This window comes from Nothobranchius furzeri, chromosome 3 (genome assembly GCF_043380555.1).
Source record: "Nothobranchius furzeri strain GRZ-AD chromosome 3, NfurGRZ-RIMD1, whole genome shotgun sequence".
Taxonomy (NCBI): Eukaryota; Metazoa; Chordata; class Actinopteri; order Cyprinodontiformes; family Nothobranchiidae; genus Nothobranchius; species Nothobranchius furzeri.
In genome coordinates this window covers 56,628,479-56,650,413 of record NC_091743.1, presented here as the reverse complement: position 1 = coordinate 56,650,413, position 21,935 = coordinate 56,628,479, and the positions used below count along the sequence as shown (strand labels likewise).

General features: G+C 42.6%; 1 protein-coding gene across 10 annotated transcripts in view; it reads left to right on the top strand.

The window, feature by feature from the left end:
- magi1b (membrane associated guanylate kinase, WW and PDZ domain containing 1b) overlaps positions 1-16,318 on the top strand; it is a 180,342-nt gene extending 164,024 nt beyond the window's left edge. For 8 of the 10 annotated variants that reach the window (XM_054751557.2, XM_054751539.2, XM_054751550.2 and 5 more), the window contains 5 exons: positions 2,328-2,421; positions 2,524-2,614; positions 3,335-3,478; positions 9,807-9,945; positions 14,406-16,318. In XM_054751557.2, coding sequence (XP_054607532.2) covers positions 2,328-2,421; positions 2,524-2,614; positions 3,335-3,478; positions 9,807-9,945; positions 14,406-15,646 — 1,709 coding nt within the window. In that variant the 3' untranslated portion in view covers positions 15,647-16,318. Of the gene's footprint in view, positions 1-2,327; positions 2,422-2,523; positions 2,615-3,334; positions 3,479-9,806; positions 9,946-11,497; positions 11,578-14,405 lie in introns of all 10 variants that reach the window. The other 2 variants (XM_054751576.2, XM_054751574.2) reach the window with 1 other exon arrangement.
- The last annotated feature ends 5,617 nt before the right edge of the window (positions 16,319-21,935 follow it).

Here is a 21,935-nt window from a genome sequence, read left to right as displayed (position 1 = left end):
GCTTTAGAAATAAACGTGACCTTGACCTTGACCTGCAATATATAAATAACTTTTTTTCACATTCTCTCTGGTTAAAAGTCTGGGTGTTGCTTTTGAAAACACTTTTACATCTGAGTCAGCTCAGTCTGGTCTTGGTGGGGACAGCCCATCCCTCTTCAGCCAGGTTTTATTTAAACAGCCTTCTCAGGAATGCGGATATCTCTGAGCATGTGGGCAAGGCAAAATTGGCATGAAGAAATCTGAGATGTCCTTCCTAAGCGCCACTTGGTGAACAGAAATGGGCTTGAACAATGTTGCTTTTGGAGACTCAGACATGAAGCACACAGATTCCTACTCTCTCAGTGAGCAGGGCTGTTGCTGTGGGCTCCTCTCCCATCCAAGAGTGCACATGGCTGATGAGCTGCAGTCAGGAAAGTTGTTTACCCCACTGCGTCTATGATGATGACTCACGCATGTGGGAGGCCACCACTGACTGATTCTGCCCGCTAATCGGAGCTTCCCACTAATAGGTAGGCGGGAACTTTAGCTGATCAGTCAGTCCATATTAGGCTTGTTGAGTCGACTCAATATCAATCTGAGTGCCGGGGTGTAGAGCTGAAAAAATAGTCTTATTACACTTAAATTTGAAAAACAAATACATTGTCGCCACTCCTTCATCACTTTCCTATTACAGGGTTTCCCTTACATAGGTGTAGCGATCTGTAAAGTAAACTCCCTGATGATAAAAACAACCACTTCTGATTATAATATTTTGATCTAATTATTGTGTATAAATATACAACTACAGATCGCTACATAGGCGTAGCCGTGGCGGCCCGCCACGGCTGAAATCCCACCGCCACGCCTACAAGATCCCAAGTTATATATTTTTTTTTGCGCTGTTTCCCGAAGAAGCAGCGGGAACTACTATGTTGTTGCTTGTGATCACAGCCGGCGGCAGCAAGGAGGAGCAGGCAGGGCAGGGTGAAGTAACAGCATAAGTTACTGAGTTTAAAATTAGAAAGGTAGCAGTGGATATAATGCTTTTTGGTTTACATGTTTCAATAGCATTAAGATAAACGAGTGTTGACGATCTTGACAGGGTTTCCTCCAGTGCTTATTAGGCCAGGTTCTCGTCCCCCCACCAGGCTAAGCATCACTTATTCATGTAAAATTTATTTTTTCGTGTCTGACTTTAACCGCATCTAATACTGTATTACGGCGTGAGCGCAACAGCGACAACTTAAGATCGATGTGTGAGCATATGGAAAGCCAAAACCGCCAAAATACGCCACTTTCCCAACCTGTCTAGTTAAGAGATGGCGAATAAAATGGCGTTTGATGTGTCAAGACGTTGTAAAATACGGCGAAAACTCTCCCAGAACACCGTATTTGACGCCTGCTAGAGCCGTTCTTAACGGTCCTGTAGAACGCCCGTAAAAAACGACGTTTTTTTTCCAGACATTGAACACCGTTTTTTACGTCACCCTAATCCCAGACGCGTTCCCTGTGTGGGTGGTGTAAAAAACGGCGTTTTGTACAGACATTGAACGTAGCTTTTTTCGCCGCTCTTGACATAAAACGCCGTTTTTAACGCCACTTTGTGACAGTTTTCACGCGTTTAAAATTCAACGTTACTCTCATTTATGCAGAGCCCTACCCATGGGTTTCTCATCCATTTAATTTAAACTCCAGTGACCCAATGAAAGAAGAGGAGGTTGAGGAAGCACTAATTCATCACTGATTCGCCGGGCTGTCGAGGTTGCTGCAGACTACTGTTTTCTAATACAACTCTGCTCCATTTCAACTAATTTCACTGTATAGATAAAGCCTTGAAATGTAGTAACATTATCAACAATGTGCCAACATTATTATTTTTTCTGTCTACCTGTAAAAGGCAGAAACGCTGTTTCAGTCAGACCTGATAATTACTTAAAAGTGTGGCCACTAGATGGTGCCACGTATCAGTCTGTCCTCGTTTCGTGGCTTGTGAGTCCAGCTGGAACATCGGTGCTCTTTCTGTCCAAAACTCCCTTCTTCTTAAGCTCATCCACTTTCAGTATTTACTATTGTTTTTGTTGTTGTTGTTGTTGTTGTTAGGGTTAGGGTTGGTTTTCCGCCAAAGCTGGAAAAATTCCTAGGGGAATCACTGTATTGTTTACCACAATCATTCCAACTCTTCTTATACATAAGGCCATTTAAACATTATCTTCAGTTAGCGTTGAAAACATGACCAAATACACATGTAAAACAAACAAAAAAAGTATGTGTACTATTGATTCACCACCTCTAATTCATTAACATTTGAGGAATAAATGTCTCAAGAAGCTCTTTTCTCCCTCCTCTAGAGTCATCGAATGCATCTTTGTTGACAAATGCTGAGAAGATTGCCACCATCACCACCACTCACACACCTCAGCAACAGGCTGCAACTGAGGCCAGGTGAGCAGCAGTGCTCTTTGATCAAACAGCTGATCAAGTCGTTGGTGTTTGAACGTTTTAGACGGGTTTATGTGTGGTTTACGCTACTTTATTCTGTTTCAGGACCAACACCAAACCAAAACAGGAGTCTTATGAATTTAAAGCACCACAAGGCACCCCTCCCCAGCCCCTCACCCAGACAGACTCGGCTCAGGTAAGGAAGAGCGCCCTACTCTGTCACCTGCTCCGTCTGTTTCGTGTCTCTGTCGAGCACCACGATTCCTCCTAATTATATCCTGGTGTCTCTCCGCACATCCATCCAAACACGTGTTCATCCTTCACACCAGCTAATACACCCTCCCACCCTCCCAAGGACAAATAATGCTCATTTTTAGCTTTTTGTTTTTTTATAGCCTGCTGACATTTAGTTGAGCCAGTGCATTAACAGAAGCCTGTTTACTTTCAAAGTAGCTCCTCGGTCCATTGTGTTCAGAGCTGAATTAATCTGGTGTTGTGCAGATGGCTCTCCCTGATAACATTGATCCTTCCACAGAGGAGATTAGAAGGGCATAAGACAAAACTGCAGAGACTGTCTGCCTGTCCTTGTGGTGCCCAGTCTGTCTCCCTCTTCCTCCCTCTCTTCTTTGCCTAGAGCACAGGGCATCAATAATTCAGAAGCCACACACCTGAGCATATGCACACACACACACACACACACACACACACACACACACACACACACACACACACACACACACAGTCTGGCAGGGCTTTTAAATGTGTGTGACTTCTCTGGAGGTGCCCCCCCCCCCCCCCCCCCCCCCCCGTTCCTGAAACTGGAGATGGCTTCAAAAGACCCACAAAAAGACTTGAGACCACTAAAGTGACCTTGATGCTAATGTGTCTCCATCCTCCTCTCCTGAATCACCGACAGGATTCTGAGTTCTACTCGGTGGACCTGGACCGGGACAACAAAGGCTTCGGCTTCAGCCTGCGGGGAGGCAGAGAGTACAACATGGACCTGTACGTGCTGAGGCTGGCTGAGGACGGAGCAGCTGTGCGCAACGGAAAAATGAGGGTAAGGACACGGCGTGGCAAAAGCATTCTGCACCTCGACTCAGTCATGACGTCACCGATGAGCCGCATCCTCAGTACCACTGTTTAAAAGGCACACGTGTGCTTCTTAATTAATGAGCATGTTATGATAATATATGTTTCTATCCTCTTGTGAAAATGACACCTTATTGTAAACTAAACGGACTTTGGTGGTTAACATTGAAAGGTCTATTTCCTTTGACTTGGAGCATTTGTGAGACGAACTGTTGAACATGTTGAGCTGCTTCCTCTGAAGCCACAGAGCAGATTCCCTGGAGTTCATCTCCTTCATCTGATTTAGTTTAATTATACACCAGATCGGTGTTTATCTTCTTAGCGTTCACGCTCCTAACTTCTAAACCTTGTTGTAGCTTCGTGTTTGCATCTCACGGCCGCTAAGAATGATCCTCTGGGAATCATAGCTGTTCATTTCTAAAATTACCCTTTCCCTGTTTCTGCTCATTTAAAAAGATATACATATTTAATGTTTCTGTAAGGAAGGCTGCTTTATATCTGAGAAGCCTAAGCGGTTTGTTTGCACCTTGAGGATGTTCACACCCGAAATGTTACTTTAGTATCTGTTTTGTTTAAACTTTTAATGTTTGCTAATCTTAGTTAGTTGTTACGGCCACCTTGAAATGGCTTGACTCTAAAAGTTGTACATGCACATCCAGTGATTACTGGAGTTTTATTTAAATGAGTTTATTGACATATTTTGGTGAGAGTTAACTCCAGAGCAGAGATTAAAGACTTAGTGCGATCAGTTTGAGTATGTGATGGAGCTGAATCTTGATTACGTACCAGGGACTTTCCACCAGACGCGTAGACATCATGTAACGTCTGTGAAGCGTATTACACAGCTTATAGCAGCAAAGTGTTGCATTGTGGAAGCGTCCCTGAAGCGTTATGAAGCGTCACTCCGTTAATTTTACACTTTCAGTCAGATTTTTATGTGCTACGCTTCCAGAACCTTCCAGGTTCATACTGAGCCAGTCAGGAAGTTAAACATGAAAGCAGTGTAAAACTTCTGCAACCTTTCAAAATAAAACATCTGCAAACTTTCAGATTTCCAGTTGTTTAACAGTAAAAAATGTCATTACCTGTGATGCCTCTGTAACCACAGCAGACCTTTTGGGATAAATGCTGCCATCTTTCTTGTTGGTTATTGCGTGAACTACTGAAATCACCGGTGGTGTTACAATCCCTGGTCAATTTGTCAGTGGCGCCCCTAGATCATTTTCATGGGGGTGACCAGATGGGGCCAGAGAAAACTTTGGGGGTGGCACACCAGACTGGTCCATGTGGCAACTCTAGGAGAGTTTAGCCTGTGAAAGAAACATACACACTTTTTTAAAATCGGATGATCTATTTACTCTTTGATTGTATATTTTTTACATGTATGTCTGATTAAATATGATGAATTAATAGTTTGTGTGAACATTAATATGATTAAAGAACAATGGTCTTCTCTGGTGGGACCAGTGGGGTGGCCAGCAATTCTCTAGGGGTGACCCGGCCACTCCCTAGGAGCACCACTGCATTTTGTGACCTCATGGGACCAGCTTTGTGCAACGCTTTTGCTACCGTTTTGCATCTGAAATGCTTCCGGCACAAATGGACATTCTGGGCAAAGCACGTCTATTACGCGCCAATTACGCATCCAATGGGAAACCTGTGTCGCAATTTGGATTTTAGGTCATATCTGTGAAACTGAATGAATTCTATCTTTTGCGTAGTTTATTAGGGTCAGCTGATTGTACACCTTCTTGAAACAGTTAATCATTCATACGGCCAGTGAAAACTTTCAGCAAGTTTTGGTAATGGTTTGGACGGTCGGAGGAGAAACATGGAGGCTTGTTTTCTGCGTGGTCTCCTTTTTGTGGCCCTGACAGCGGGGAGGACATTAGCAGACGATGGCTAGGTGACTTTTGTCTCAGAGCTTTTGTCTAAACCTGCTCAGAAGTTGTCCAAGTATGGGTGGTATGCCAACGTCAGGCTGCAGAGGTTCCACATACCAGAGGAGACCGCCATCGCTCGCTGGTTGTTCTCCATGAAAAAGGGTCACTTCTTCCACTGTGGACAACACAACGTCACCATCCATATTTGATGGGGTGCCCCTCCCGTTATAAACCCAACAGGATCAGTGTTCGCCAATTCAACACTCTGGAGCCCCAGTTTGTCCCTGACTCTCCCAGTTACCTCACAGAGCTTCACAACCTTTAACCTGTCCGACCCTGCTCCAGGTGATTGGTACGTTGCTGCCCACCTGCCTGAGGATGACGGGCGTATAGAGCAGAAGGGTTTCCCATCCTGCTCCTACTTCTTCCAGCCTCAGCTGCCTATCAGGAGAGTGGTGGACATGCCCGTTCTACAGCCAGACGTGTTCCTAACACAGACCGCAGCCCCTGACGGACCTGCACGCCTTAAGTTATACGTTCCAGAGTTTGCCTCGTCTCTCTCTGTATCCGTTGCTGGCTGCTCATCAGGGGAGGCAGCCAGCTACATCCTTTATGTTCCGCTCTGTCTTGTTTAGGTGAAATAACGTATGCCTCATAGATAGGGCTGCAACAATGAATCGATAAATTCGATGAAAATCGATTACTAAAAGCGTTGGCAACGAATTGCGTCATCGATTCGTTGTGTTGCTCAACTCTTCCAAAAGCCCCCCTCCCCCTCCCCGGCCGCCGTTGCGCACAGACCGGAAGCAAGTCAGATCAGCGCGATGGAGAGCCGGGTGAAGCAGCGAGACCCAAAATAGTAAAAACTTCTAAAGTTTGGGAGCATTTTCAGTTAAATCAGGCGAAGACATTCGTTACCTGCAAAGTTTGTAGGTCAGACTTAGCATGGCACGGGAGTACTAGGTGATGCAGCATCTTAAAAGCAAGCATGCCGAATCAGCGAGGAAGGAGAGAGCTCTGTGTCCGGGTAAGTTAAAAGCTTTTCAAAAGTGATTCACCCAAGCCCCGGATTATTGCACAGGCTAGACATGCCCTAAGCTCGTAAAAAAAAGTCTATAAAATCGTAAGCGCGACGCTATTAGATAGGCGGGGGGGGGGGGGGGGGGGACTCGCGCTGCTGCGAACCGGTGTTGTATCATGAATCGACTCGCTGCCAAAAAATGATTAGCCACTGAAGAAAGGAAGGGGAAAAAATCAAATCGCTGGAGAATTGTTTATTTACATTTATACAACGTTTACATTCAATACAGGGCGCCATTTTACATTATTTATTTTTTAGTATCAAGGCTGTAACATAAAGAAAGCCACAAACCATCTTTCAATCGCAAATATTGCAAAAAGGATTAATATATCCTCATTGTGAACGTTTAAGACAAATAGCAACACTTAAAACAACTTCCGAACTGGAAAAAACTAAGCTAATCATTTTTTGGCAGTGAGTCGATTTATGGCACAACACCAGTTCCGCCGTCACATTCCCGCAGAAACTGGTTATTACACCGGGGCCAGGCTACTAACATGTGGCTTTACAACCACAATGTCCTCAGAAGCGAAAACGCTTTTAAAAGGGAGGGAGAAGTACCAACTCTCGCTGCAGGCGTGTTGTGTGAGTGCAGTTATATACTGGTTAATATATTTTGGGTTCAGTTGCTTTCATGTGGCCTAATGTGAGTCTATTTGGGATCATTGGAATGATCAGCAGCATTTCTTGATGTGACTTTATGGCAGTTGCCCAGGGCATCATCACAAGGAGGATGGCATTCATTTACTTTTGTTTTATTTGGTATTTTTTCAGTCATTTTTGGAAATAGTGATTAATTTTGATTAATTCACAGCCTATGTTTAATTACATTTAAAAATTAGTTGTTTGACATCCCCAATTATAATGTCTACAGATGAGATCAAACAAAACATATGAGAATTCCCCTTAAAGAGCAAGTCACCCCCAAATAAACATTTTTTTTTTGCTGATAAACTAAATAAACGAGTGTCTAATCGTGCTGCAGACACGTGTCGTCAATAATTTGGCACTTCAGTGCATCTTAGTTCAAATTTAAATATTCTGCCTAAAACTGGCAGTGTTGTGCCGTTGTCAGGTAAAAACTCTGCACTGTATTTTAATTTAAATCTGCCACCACTATTGGCTAAGAAGTATGCTATGATGTAAACTGGTACATTATGATGTCACAATGCTGTTGTGAGCCTGAGTGTGTGTGTATTTGTTAGCGGCTCCGCCCTCTCGGTCTGCCAGGCAACAGCATGTGTTTCATTTTTCAAACATGAAGTGGGAGTGGAGTTAGACTCTGATAGGGGTTGACTTGCTCTTTAAGCTGTTTAACTTGGACCAAGCATTTTAGGTCACAGATAGGTGTAGGTTAGGGTCTCTGTCTATACACCTTATAAGACAATTTAGGTGATGACATGTTGTTTTTCTGCTATTGAACTGTTTTCTAATAATGTTGTGTTTAATAAAGTGAAGGAAGGAGAGAAATAACGTTTCCCTAGAAGTTTTTAACAATGTCCCCATGTAATCTGATTAGTCGATTAATCGTGTCGAGACCCCATCCGATTAATCGATTATCCAAATAATCGTTTGTTGCAGCCCTACTCATAGAAGACACCTGAAACCACTGAATCACTCTCACGTCATCTCATTTCTCCCAGACGCTGCACATGGCGGCTCTGGGTTGTGATGACACTCATATCTCAGATCAGACTAATGTTTTAAAAATGGCCTGAAAACGCACGTCTGTGTTTTCTTTCTTCCTGGTGTGATTATAAAAGTGCTTCTACCAGGTGTGTGTCTTCAGGTAAAGGATCTGCTTGAAGGTCGTTTGTATTGTCGCCAAACATCAAAACAAACTCTGTCCATCATGACCAGTTTGAAGCAAATGGAAGCTGACCTGAGTGGCGTCTCTTTCCTTAACCCTAGTCGGTCAGCTGCAGCAGCAGACATGATGATGTCATCTTTACACATTCAGACCAAAACCAGGAAGTGGTTTTCACATGGATTCTTCACTTTGATTCCACCTGAAGCACTTCTTAAAAATTAATGTCATTTATATTTACTTCACCTCTGTTTCAATCAGCACCCAATGAATGTATATTTAGATTATTCGTGTGTGTGTGTGTGTGTGCGCGCGAGAGTGTGTGTGTGTGTGTGTGTGTGTGTGTGTGTGCGCGCGCGAGTGTGTGTGTGTGTGCGCGCGAGTGTGTGTGTGTTTACAGTAGGAGCCTGTGGAGCTACTACCAAATGCGTGACACAACAGTTTATGTTTGCTGTTATTTTTGCACCGTTTCTTTAAAATCCATCCAGGCATTTATGAGATATTCTGCCACAATTACAGTCTAACAAACATTTTGCAGCAGCTCATAATTAAAGGTTTTATGAGCTGGAAAAAAAAAGTTAAAGTAAAGCCACTGCACACGTCTGTGTTTACATTACTGCTGCATATCTCGACCATTCATCTGTGATTACGCGGCTGGTTGTTTAACTGCAGCACGCTGATTACTATTTAAGATCTCCTCTCTTTCAGGTGCTTTATTAAACAGCCTGATTAGCTTGCGACTGCCTTTGGAGACCTCACAGCCATCAAAACATTATCTATCATTATAAGTGCCTGTGTTTAGTGTGCCCCCCGATTGTTGCCAGTCGTGCGTCAGCGAACATAAACAAGTCGTGTAAATGATGAAACGCTGCTGCATGCTACCACCATTGACACAATCTATATGTTTTAGTTAATTAAAGAGCACGTGCTCCAGGAGCCGCCGTAAAACTGCAATATTTAACCTTTAGGTGTGATTAAAACCACCGAGCCGGCAGGGCCTTGTGATTTAATATGCATTAATGATATTATTTTTTAACATGTCCCGCGTGTTTGCAAGAGAGACATGCCTGGAACTTGTTAGTAGCTGCTTCTTGAACGTGGAATTTGAATGCAGCAGCGTGTTATTATTGGCAGTATTAAAAGAAGCAGCTCTGAGAGGCAGAGAGACGTGTTTGAGAGCGATCCAGCATCCCTCTGGTGCAGACGGCGCTGACGGATAACCTGAGGAGTGGATTCAAACAACAAAGTGTTGCTTCCTGGTTGTTGTCCCCCACCCCCCTCCTCCATCACTCTCAGAATCACAGTTGCAGCTTTTTGACTTGCTCTCTACATGAACTGTTAAAAAATCTTGCGTGAGTTTATCTTACCATTCTGATCTTGTCAATCTGCCCACTTTTCCCTTCTCTTCTTCTATCCCTTTGAACTCCTCTCCATCCTTTGTTTTGCTCTTCTGTCTCTTCATTTCCTGTCTTTTACCCCCTACACCCATCATTCTTCCTCCTATTCTCTTCCTTCCTCCCTCCAGGTAGGCGATGAAATCCTGGAGATAAACGGCGAGAGCACTAAGGGCATGAAGCACGCGCGAGCTATCGAGCTCATCAAGAACGGAGGCCGACGCGTCCATCTGGTGCTCAAGAGGGGTGACGGCTCCGTGCCTGAATATGGTGGGTCAATCTACGAAAACATTCCCTTCTCACCCATCTTCACACCCTGAGCCGGAGTGGCTCGCCCAGTGGACATTGGCGGGTTGATGGGGGAAAGAACGGACTCTGACTCCCGGGACCAAACTCACCAGAGAGGGGTGTTGCTTGGCTTTTGTCGGTCTTAACGTGGTGACGGTCTTCCCTGTGCTTTTGGGGGCAGGAAGCCTGTGGCTCTTCAGCTGTCACCTGCTTTCCGTTTCCATGTCGTCCCGCTGTCACTTTTCACCCTCTGACCAAATGCACTCTGCTGGGACTTCACAGAATGGTGGTGGGCCTAATTTCAGTGCTACAATAAATGAAATAAACTGTTTACAGTGTTTGAATGACCAGAGCAGGAAAATAACCCGTGTTTCTTTGTTGTTAGAATACGAAACACCAGTTTAGCATCCTCCTAGGAGAGCTGTGGGACCTGTCACTGCTTCATTGTGACACAAACATATTTATGCTATTTATTGAAGGAATGTAAGCTACTGAACTCCTAAAGGTTGTAATTAAGAACTGTATTGAAAAGAAAAAAAACATCTAAATTCTTTTTTTTGCCATTTTGATTTCAAATTCTTTCTATATTGTGCTTGGCATTACTCACTCATCCATGGTTTGTTTTCTGTTTTTGGGACCGTTGTTAATGTCACTGAAATGCTGTGAAGATGCAAAGTCCACACGTCCCCTTTCCAACAGACAGGGAGTGGTTATGTAAACGTTTTGTACAGTGATGAGATGATTAGAGGCATTTTTACAAGTATTTTTGTTCAGTGTACAGAGCCATGGATCAAAGCCACATTATTAATGGACTAAAGGTTATTGCTGCATGAACTTGTCAACAGTGTAAATTAGAAATTTTTTTGCCCCTCATATTGTCTATTTCCATAATATTTATGGAACATTTCTTCTTGTTTCAATTGTATTGACAAGTTTTGAGCGGTATGGTCAGGGCTCCTGAATTTCTTTGCTCTGCATTTGCCCGTGTTGAGAATCAGTGTTATTTTTTTATTTGCGATAAGAATGTGTTGTCTGATCTGCACCGATTTGACGTCATGTGAACTTTTTGTATATTTTGGATAATTTACAGGTTTTTTTTTTTGGGGTGGGGGGTGGGGGGGTGGATTGACCTGTTTCACAGCCTTGTTAGTGTTTCTTTTATATTTCTGATATTTGTATTTGTTTTATTTTTCAGCTGCTTCTTTGTCTACATGTTCAGATTGTGTGTGTGCGTGTGCGTGTGCGTGTGTGTGTGTATGTGTGCGTGTGCTCACTTGATTCCCCGACTTCTCTGTGTAACTGATGGCTTTCACTGAAGGGTTTGGGGTTGGGCAAATTCTGGGACTGTCTCTTTATTCTGAACGACTCAACGATCAAATAAACACTTGTTTTCCATTAAGAATCAAAGCTGACATGAATTTTCTCTTGTCTTTCTTCAAGTTGATTCCAAACAATCTAAACTTGTGTGTTTTTTTCTGTTTTTGTGTTTCCTCTCCTCTGTTCTGTGTTACGCTGGGCTCTTGTCTTCCTTCAGGGATGGCCGCTCCCCATCTCACTGCATGTGTGAAAAATGACAAGATGGGGGATGCGTCTGTCCTCCCAAATCCGACCACGGTTTGTAACTGTCCTCTGTCGTCTGGCTCTCTCTGTGCCTCCCGACTTCTTTCATCCTGATGTGTGTGATGTGGCCTCAGATCACTCATGCCCATGCTCTGCTCCATGCATTTACCCCGTTCACCCTTTACCAGCATCGCCGCTTCCGTAACTCTCGTTTGGTATATTTTATCACACACACACATTTAAAGAATTGTGCATTGACGGTGAATTCTAAGTTTTTGTTTATAGCTTTACTTGATTCTTTTGATCTTTTTGCGAAGCTGGGAACGGATTCATTTTCACACCAATTGCAGTGTTTTTGCAACAGGTTCCAGTTTGGGATCTCATCTTAAAGGTTTGAATCTTTTTGAGATTTCTTTGACACCTTGCCTGTTGGAGATCACTCTTTAAACGGCCTCAGTTTAGAGAACCACAGCTCTTTTCTGACTGATTGACAGGCCGGTGGCTAGTCCGAGTGGGGCCATTATAGACTTTTAAAAAGAAAAACTGATAACTGTAGTAGTGGTTTATAAAAACAATATTTCATAAACCTTTACACTGTCAAATAGTAGTTGTTTAGAAATAGTCTTATATATGTTAAGCTGATAGTAGAGTTGATTTTGGGATGACTTTGTAACTGGTCCAGATGTGATAAACTGCCAGCTCATCAGAACTAACCTCTGTTTCTCCAAACTGACATCATGCAAAGAGCCATCTACACCAGGCACCGTATTGCTTACCGTTTCCATAGAAACGCAATTGGAATTATCCCTATACAGGTGCTGGCCAGTAAATTAGAATATCATCAAAAGGTTGAAAATATTTCAGTAATTCCATTCAAAATGTGAAACTTGTACATTATATTCATGCAATGCACACAGACCAATGTATTTCCGATGTTTATTACGTTTAATTTTGATATTTATAGGTGACAACCAATGAAAACATCAAATCTGGTATCTCAGAAAATTAGAATATTCTAAAGGCCAATGAAAAAATGTTTGTTTCTCTAATGTTGGCCAACTGAAAAGAATGAACATGAAAAGAATGTGCATGTATAGCACTCAATACTTAGTCGGGGCTCCTTTTGCCTCAATAACTGCAGTAATGCGGCGTGGCATGGACTCGATCAGTCTGTGGCACTGCTCAGGTGTTATGAGAGCCCAGGTTGCTCTGATAGTCGTCTTCAGCTCCTCTGCATTGTTGGGTCTAGCGTATTGCATCCTCTGCTTCACAATACCCCATAGATTTTCTATGGGGTTAAGGTCAGGCGAGTTTGCTGGCCAATCAAGGACAGGGATACCATGGTCCTTGAACCAGGTGCTGGTGGTTTTGGCACTGTGTGCAGGTGCCAAGTCCTGTTGAAAGGTGAAGTCTGCATCCCCATAAAGTTGGTCAGCAGCAGGAAGCATGAAGTGCTCTAAAACTTCCTGGTAGACGGCTGCATTGACCCTGGACCTCAGGAAACAGAGTGGGCCAACACCGGCAGATGACATGGCACCCCACACCATCACTGACGGTGGAAACTTTACACTGGACCTCATGCAACGTGGATTCTGTGCTTCTCCGCTCTTCCTCCAGACTCTGGGTCCTTGATTTCCAAAGGAAATGCAGAACTTGCTTTCATCAGAAAACATAACTTTGGACCACTCAGCATCAGTCCAGTCCTTTTTGTCCTTGGCCCAGGCGAGACGCTTCTTGCGCTGTTTCATGTTCAAGAGTGGCTTGACACACGGAATGCGACACCTGAATCCCATGTCTTTCATGAGTCTCCTCGTGGTGGTTCTTGAAGCGCTGACTCCAGCTGCAGTCCACTCTTTGTGGATCTCCCCCACATTTTTGAATGGGTTTGTCGTCACAATTCTCTGCAGGGTGCGGTTATCCCTAGAGCTTGTACACTTTTTTCTACCACATTTTTTCCGTCCCTTCGCCTGTCTGTTAATGTGCTTGGACACAGAGCTCTGCGAACAGCCAGCTTCTTTAGCAATCACCTTTTGTGTCTTGCCCTCCTTGTGCAAGGTGTCAATGATTGTCTTTTGGACAGCTGTTAAGTCAGAAGTCTTCCCCATGATTGTGGTGCCTTCAAAACAAGACTGAGGGACCTTTTAAAGGCCTTTGCAGGTGTTTTGAGTAAATCAGCTGATTAGAGTGGCAGCAGGTGTCTTCTATATTCAGCCTTTTCAGAATATTCTAATTTTTTGAGATACCAAATTTGGAGTTTTCATTAGTTGTCACTTATGAATATCAAATTTAAATGTAATGAACATTGGAAATACATTGGTCTGTGTGCATTGCATGAATATAATGTACAAGTTTCACGTTTTGAATGGAATTACTGAAATATTTTCAACCTTTTGATGATATTCTAATTTACTGGCCAGCACCTGTAATCGTTTGATTGGCTTTAAAGATTCATAAAGTACCTGAAGGGTCTTAACAGTGCATGAAAGAGCATGGCTAATCGGCACAATCAAGCAGTGTCATTAAAATGGAGGACATCGTCTCTGATTGTAATCAGCCTCCAGTCCAGCCACCCGATGAGCCGAGTCCGGTTTTACTTCAGAGGTGACCCGAGTTAGACCAGTGGACGGGTTTGTTGTGGGTAACAAGTCTCTTCTATACATCTGCTACACAATAATCTGACTGCCTTTTGTTCTGTAAGCTACACTGTTATCATGGGCTTTGCCATCTAACATTTGCTTAACATCAGACTGGCTTCCATTGGAAATGCTCTCAGCTTCATGTCTGAGTGAGTCAGCATGATTAATGTAAAGGACGATAGTCTTTTAAAGCCCAGATTGCGTGATCGATTTCTCTGTCCTCATCTGTGTTGCATTGTGTTGCAGACGGCAGTCCCAACGACGTCATCACAACCAGCTCAGCCACAGGGATACAAAACGCTGCGGAAGTGAGCGCCCTGCCCCAGACCGACACACCATCAGAGTCAAGCTACCCACCCGAACCCCAGCAGTCATCCCGAAGCAGGCCGGAACCGAGTCGCCGGACTCATGATACTGGCAGAAAACATCGTTCCCACCACCGCCACCACTCCCCCAACAAAACAAGCACTGGAAGACACAGGGGGAAGATGTCCACTGGTCCCAAGCAGTTAAAGAAGGATGGCAGTCATGGCCACCACCACCACCATTCCAGCAGCCGCCATCGTAGTCGCCACCGTTCGCCTAACAAGGGGCACAGCCGGTCGCGCAGTGCAGACAACACCCTGGATCACAAGAGTAGGGGGCACCAGCGAGGCCGCTCCCCAGATCGGAGGCACGGTCAGCACTCCTCCAACCATCGCCATCGCTCGCCGCACCGCTCTCCTAGACGCTCACCGTACCGCTCTCCTAGACGCTCACCGTACCGCCACAGGTCCCCCCACCGTTCTCGGTACAACTCCCCCACTAGACGTCGGCACCACTCCTCAGATCCCTACCGGTATGACACTCCAGAGGGACAGGCCCGCAGCAATGAGAAGCCCAGCAACACTGAGAACAGGTATGATTATGATCCAGTGAAGACCCCTGAACCCAGCTACCCTTTTGAGGATGGCATCCTTCGAGAGTCCTCAGCCCTGGACCGCCTGAACAGGGAACCCATGTTGCCATCACTGCGGAGAGAGGATCGCCAATATGGGGAGAACAGTCTGCTGAGAAGTTCCTCCATGGAGAGGACCTACAGAGCGGACAGGGTGCTGAGAGGCATGCCATCACGTGATCAGGCAGACACTTATAAAGACAACACCCTGCCTAGAGTCCGCACCCCAGACTTCAATTCAGCCTACCTGAAGTACAGCTCTCTGCTCAGGGCTCGCACACCTGACTCAACGGATAGGGTGGACTACCTTGCCAGCAGAGGAAACACCCCTGACCTCCAGTACCGGTCCCGAAGCCTGGGACGAAACATCTCCCCAGTCAGGTTCAAAGAGGACCATTCTGAGGATGAAGAGGACGATGACGATTTTGTAGCGGCTAAAGTTAAAGAATACTACAGCACGCTCAAGTCCAATAAGAGTCAGCCATCTAAGCCCACGTTTCCTGAGCCCAAGAAGACCTACAAGGATAATCCCAAAGACCTGAGCATCTGATTGGACAGCTGTCAGCCAATCACAAAAACTACCCACATAACACCTCAAGTACTCACTTCCATTACCACTGGGTTCCACAAGAATACAAGTACTTATGTAAACACACACACACACACACACACACACACACACACACACACACACACACACACACACACACACACACACCATTTATGCACCCATACACTAATTATGTAACAATATTGAGTTACTAACAACAGTGATTCCAAAATGACTTTTGAAAGATGTATTTTTCTTTTTTATTGTATGTTTTCTTTCTTTTCTTGTTTGAATTTAAACATTCTACATTTAAAAACTTTTCCAGAAAATATAAAATTGAAGGAAAAAAAATCAATGATGTGCCTAAGAGTTCCATTAACAAGCAGCGTTTTGGTCTTAATTTGATACACAGCGGGCGTTTTGTTGCCCCGCTGTCAGACGATGAAATGTATGTACTTTTCCATGATGATTCCATGGGAAGTACCGCTGCCGGTGCTCCCAGCGATGCTGTGCATGTCTTTACCGGTTTCAGTGTCTCTTTCTCCATCTCTCCTGTCTTTGTTCTTACTCTATTCTCTCTCGCTCTCGCTCTCGCTCTCTCTCTCTCTCTCTCTCTCTCTCTCTCTCTCTCTCTCTCTCTCTCTCTCTCTCTCTCTCTCGCTCTCTCTCTCTCTTTCCTTCCAGTGCCACTGTTTTTTAAACATTTGACCAGACTATAGCACAAGCCTGCATTCGTTTGTACATTTTTGACAGTTTGCAGTATGTGTACATTCAGAGGTGATCATTTTAAAATGAATGAAAGGAAGATAAAAGGTTAATCTATGATGATGATGATGTTAAAATAAAATAATATATTCAACAAATGCACATTTGAGGTTCATTATTTTGGTTTGTTTGCTCAACCTTTTTTTTTTTAGAATTTAAACTTTGCTCTTGGTCATGCTGAATCCAGTCCATTTGCTGAGACTTCATCATGGTGCATGAATCTGGGTCAAAAGTGAGCTGTTAATGCAAAAAAATACTAAAACCATCACTAGATCATCACAATATGGCTAAAATAAAAACCACCATAAATCTCCCAGAAGGCTAATTTAGGCTGAAAATGCTAGTTTGAGTTCTGCTTGTTTTGACTCTTTTTACTGATTGGGTATGTGACGTTTACTGCAGCCCATGAATGCAGGTGTTTGAGCAGCTGAGGAACGGCATTTCCTTGAACCCGTCAGGCGCATCTTTTCTCGCTAAGGCCTAGGGATCCCAAGTTGAGTTGAGACCCCGCTGTGGGTCATGAAACACTTGAGATAAATCAACTTGTAAAATGATTGTCAGTGGTGTATTTTACCCAGAAAGACTAAATAACTAAAAAATGTTAAAAATCTGTCAAATAGCCTATTAGAGATACTTATAATTGTAATTACTAATAGTCAGGGGTCATGAGTCTCATTTTTAGTCTGTATTTTGTGGGTCAACAGTTCAGAAACCAGGCTGGCCTCCACTCTTTACTACCACAGTAGGAATTTAGATGTTTATTAATGACTAGGTTCTGTAGTTAGATTAGCACGGGTATCACTTTTCTTTCTCTCGTCTCTAAATTTTTCCTAAACAATCGTGAGAAAATACAGCAAAAATAAGTCAGAAAATTGCATTTCCATCCCACTTTACTCACATGCACACTTTTTCCGATTATTATTTTATAGCTTCCCATTGCGGCAACATATGCCAAACTACTTCATGCCATGTTTAAAAAAAAACGTGCATCCAGAATTACCCCATGGACACCGTCTGCCCTGCTCATGAGAGGAAATGGAGATAAAGCGCTGCGATCAAGCAGCAGAGTATCAGAGTCGTTCTGGTCCAGTTTCGCTGTAGTTCAAGCGAGGCTTCAATGCACTCAACTCCTTTTGATTCAAACATCTGAAACAGTTTTTCACACAGCCACATTTCTGGAGCTCTGCTTGGAAGAAAACATAAAAATACTGAAACATCAATCCCAGATTAATTCTGAAATGTTACATATGGTTATCTGTGTTTTTACCTATGTGAATATAATGTCTTGTTCAGGATTTATACAGCCTCCGTGGAGACTCGAATGCTTGTATCCTGCTGAGGTCTCACAGAAAAAGAACCATGCAGATCCTAAATAATGGATGGAATCCACTCTGGAGTGCTGAAACAGTCTCTTCCTCTCCCCTCTCTTTAAATATCTCTCCCTTTTTCATCAGGATACACTCCAACCTTCATCAGATAAGAGGGGGGGGGGGGGGGGCATCTTCATTTTTTATAGCTAGTGCCATTAAGGTCCGGTGATAATTTAATGTCTGTACCAGACAGGAGGAGCAACACTAATGAAACATCCAATAACATGACAGCAGCATGCCGGGTCAAGCTGCTGTTTTACCATCAGCCCAGCTCCAGCTGCTCTCTGCTTTGACCCGATAGAGCTGCCTCTCTGTCGCCATGGAAACAGCTAGAGCAACAGGCTCTTTTCCCACACTGGCCAGAGCAGAAGAGTCCTACATGTGTAAATATATGAACACGAGTGAGGAGTTATTTTTTGCTTTGTTCAGAAGAAGGAATAAAACCTTCTGAATTGGTTTCCAGTGCTGTCATAAAGCATTATTCTTTGTCCCAATACGCCGTGTCTCCTGCTCGGCTGTGCGTGACCTTCTTTATACAGAGAGGTTGGTGAGAGAATGGACTGTATCTGCTGTTGCATGCAGCGTGTGTATTTCTTATTTAGGTTGCTACAACCGAACTCGGATGGTGTGCATTTGAGGATTTAGTTTATATTGTGTGGTTTGGTATAATCAGGGAGAATTAGCAGATGTTTAAAATAAATCCACAGCCTTGGTCTCTTCTTTCAATTCAATCTTTCAAATACAGTATGTCTTCCTTCCATTTTTAAGTATCGAGATGTTATATTTATCTGAGAGAACTCTTACCAATCTCCAGTTTAGGTTAGATGTAAGGGTAGACTGATGTATTGGGCTTAGGTTTAGACATTTGTACACTTGGCAGTTTTGTTAGCTTTTACCACCCCCTAGTGTCCATTATTATATATATGGTCGAAGGAAAAGTGAAACTGCTGCGCGTTCGTCTTTTTAACACCTTAATCTAACAGCTGAAATGTCTCCTCAGCCTTTATTTCTGCAGGAGCGGTTCATCACTAAATCAAACAAATCAAAGTGTTCATGATCCGCAGGAAAACTGCGGGAAACAGACTGCAAGGCCAGGTATGTGAGCCCAACACTATAAAGTTTCAAGTGCCGTATTCTGGTTACAGAGGGCGGTAGGGGTCTTATTTACATTTCATCAACCCCGTAAAGGGTCATTTTGGCGCATACTGAAAATATGCAAGAAAATTATTTAAAAGTATAAAAATCGTTGTATAGTATCCATTTAAAGTCAGGCACATCCTCAGACAGCATGGTTTCATTTACAGGTATATTTAATTTCCTGAATAGCATCTGCTAAATAAATGCGCCAATACAAATTTTCTACAAAAATTAGTTGGTTTTTTTTGGGTCATTTTTGAATACTGAATACTTGGTCAGTTAATTGATTTGTTTCGTCAACTTTAGTTAGATGTCTGATTTTAACACTGGTAAATGCACAACATTCTGATTTAACAGTTGGTTGAATTCAGTGTCAAAACATATCAGAATCTGTTTCAGAAGTTTTGTGCATCAACTGATGTTGTTAGTTACTATTTAGCATGGAAATGTGGTGGAAAACATCTAGATATCTGCCATAAGAATCTTCAGCGCATATCACTTGTTAAATGTTTCATATTGATCATTGGATCCTAAATGGAATGGATTTGTGACAGAATTTGAGAAATTGGCAGACATCAAATCGAAATCCATTATATCTACATATCAAATGCTGATCAAGCTTAGTGATTTACAGCCCTAATTCTGTTATTCTGGAATTATTGGCAGGCTGAAACAAATTAAGCCCAAGTTTCAACCCTTTAACTGATGATTTCAGGTGAAGTCAAAGCATTTGATGCAGTTTTTCTCCATCTAGTACCACGCCATGACGCTGCCACCACCATGCTTCACAGCTGCTACAATGATGTTGCTTTGACTGTAACCAAATAGAACGTTTGACTAATAATCAGTTATCCAGGAGGCAGTTAGTATTTTCATGCGACATGCTGTTTGTTTTTGGTCAGGAGCTTTTATTTTTGTTGGCACCTTCTCGATCCGTAGTCATGTAAAACTAGCTTTCTGTGGGAAAAGATTTGAGCCTTGATGGTTCCTGGATAATTTCTAACATAATTTTCTTGATCTGAGGGTGAACTGATGATGATGATGATGATGATAATAATAATAATAATAATAATAATAAAATATGAAAAAAATGTCACCACCAAGGAGCTTGAAAAGCTATCAAAGTACAAGGACCTGGAAATAGAAGTCACAAGACTGTGGGGGATGAAGACAACAACAATACCCGTCGTAGTGGGTGCACTTGGCCTCATCAAGAAGGGACTGGAAAAGAGAACAAAACAGATTCCTGGAAACCCAACAGTCCAAGAAATCCAGAAGATTGTTCTTCTCGGAAGTGCCCACATCATCAGAAGGACGCTTTCCATAAACTAACCCTGAAACTGCCTTAGAAGCATGGATTGATTCTGGCACTTCAGTGAAAGCATACAAATATACAATAATAATAATAATAATAATAATAATAATAATAACAATTCTGAGCTCAGTTTTTGAATTGGCAAATGTTTATCAAGTATTTAGAGGACTAAAATTCTGAAGGGAAAAATGCCAGAAGTATTTCAAAATAAATCAGCCACAGGAGAAACAAAATAATTATGTGCAACAAAGGTATGCAAGCACTACTGCTAGACCACAAGAGCAGAGAGGAGTTTGTTCCCCAGTAGAAGAAGCATGGCTAAATGGATGGTTTAGGTCCACCAGAACCAAACTAGTTCTGTCAAAAGGAAAGTTTGAAGTTTATTGGTGGAGAGGGTGGCCTCCTTCAAAGCCTTGCTACAGCTTCTTCCATGGAAATATCCCTACACCTTTCTAATGAAGCACAAACTCACCACTAGTGCTTTTAAGAGTGACTCATTGGTCTTTAGAAAATAATGACCTTCTGAAAGCTATCTTTTAATGAAATAATTATAGCTTTACAATAAATGCGGGTGGAAATGTCAACTCCTCCTCCCGCAATGTTAAATGATTCACAGAAGATTTTGTGTTAAGGCATTTGGTCATGGCTAATCTAAAAGGAAAAAAAATCTGTCAAACTCTCTCATGAGTTAATTATTCAAATCTTTCTTTTATGAGTTAAATTACGGCCACCAGTAACCTTCAATGAGAAGGATCATTTTATTCAGAGGAACGTTAATTTGAGAGGAATGACTATGATTAAAACTGTAGACACACACTGGGAAATAATTAGTCCTTGCATTAGTCACTAGTAGGAAGAAATCTTACGAGGGCAATGGTCCAAATCTGTTGTATAGTATTTAAAACGTAGTTTGAGTTTAAAAGGTTAAAATGTACTTTATGGCATTCTAGTGTGGAACATTTGATTAGTTGTGAGACAATGACACAATGATGTTGGACCGCTCGCCCTAATTAGGTTAATTTGACGAAACTCAACAGAATTTGTTCTTGAATTTTAATATTTTTGACAAAGGTGAAGTCATTGTCTTGTAACTTGGTTTGATGGTATTTTTTCCTTTTGCTTTTTTTTTTCCTCATTCATTTTAATTAGGAAGCTGTAGAAACAATCTTCCTGGTTATAACATACTGCAAACTCAAAACCTGCCCTTCCCACCCCATCCCCAGTGTCCACCAGTCAGTACAGTCCACTAGTTGGTGTAATCTCTGAAAGTCTGAGATGCTGTGGTACCTGAAGCTGCATCGATTTATATTTCTTTCAATTTTGAGGTCGAAATTTTTCTTTTGGAAAAAACAAACAATAAAAAACTGAATTGATGAATTGATTGAGGACTTCTCTGAAGACTTGGTGTTCCATCAGTTTCAAATGCATCTAGAAAATCCCATACTTCCAACAGATGAATCTGTAATTTATTTAGTGATTATTATTATTATATATGTTTTACCTATATGTTGTTGTTTGTTCTGTTGAAACGGTGTGGTGACAAAACCCTATTAAAAAGGAAGAGTAGGTAAATTGAAGCCCGAATAGGTGAAACTCTAAAAATTAGAATAGAATACGGTGCAGGAGTTCATTTATGTCACTAATTAGTTAGTTAGTTAGTTTCTTTTTATTTCAAACAAAGAAAACATACATAATAAAAAAA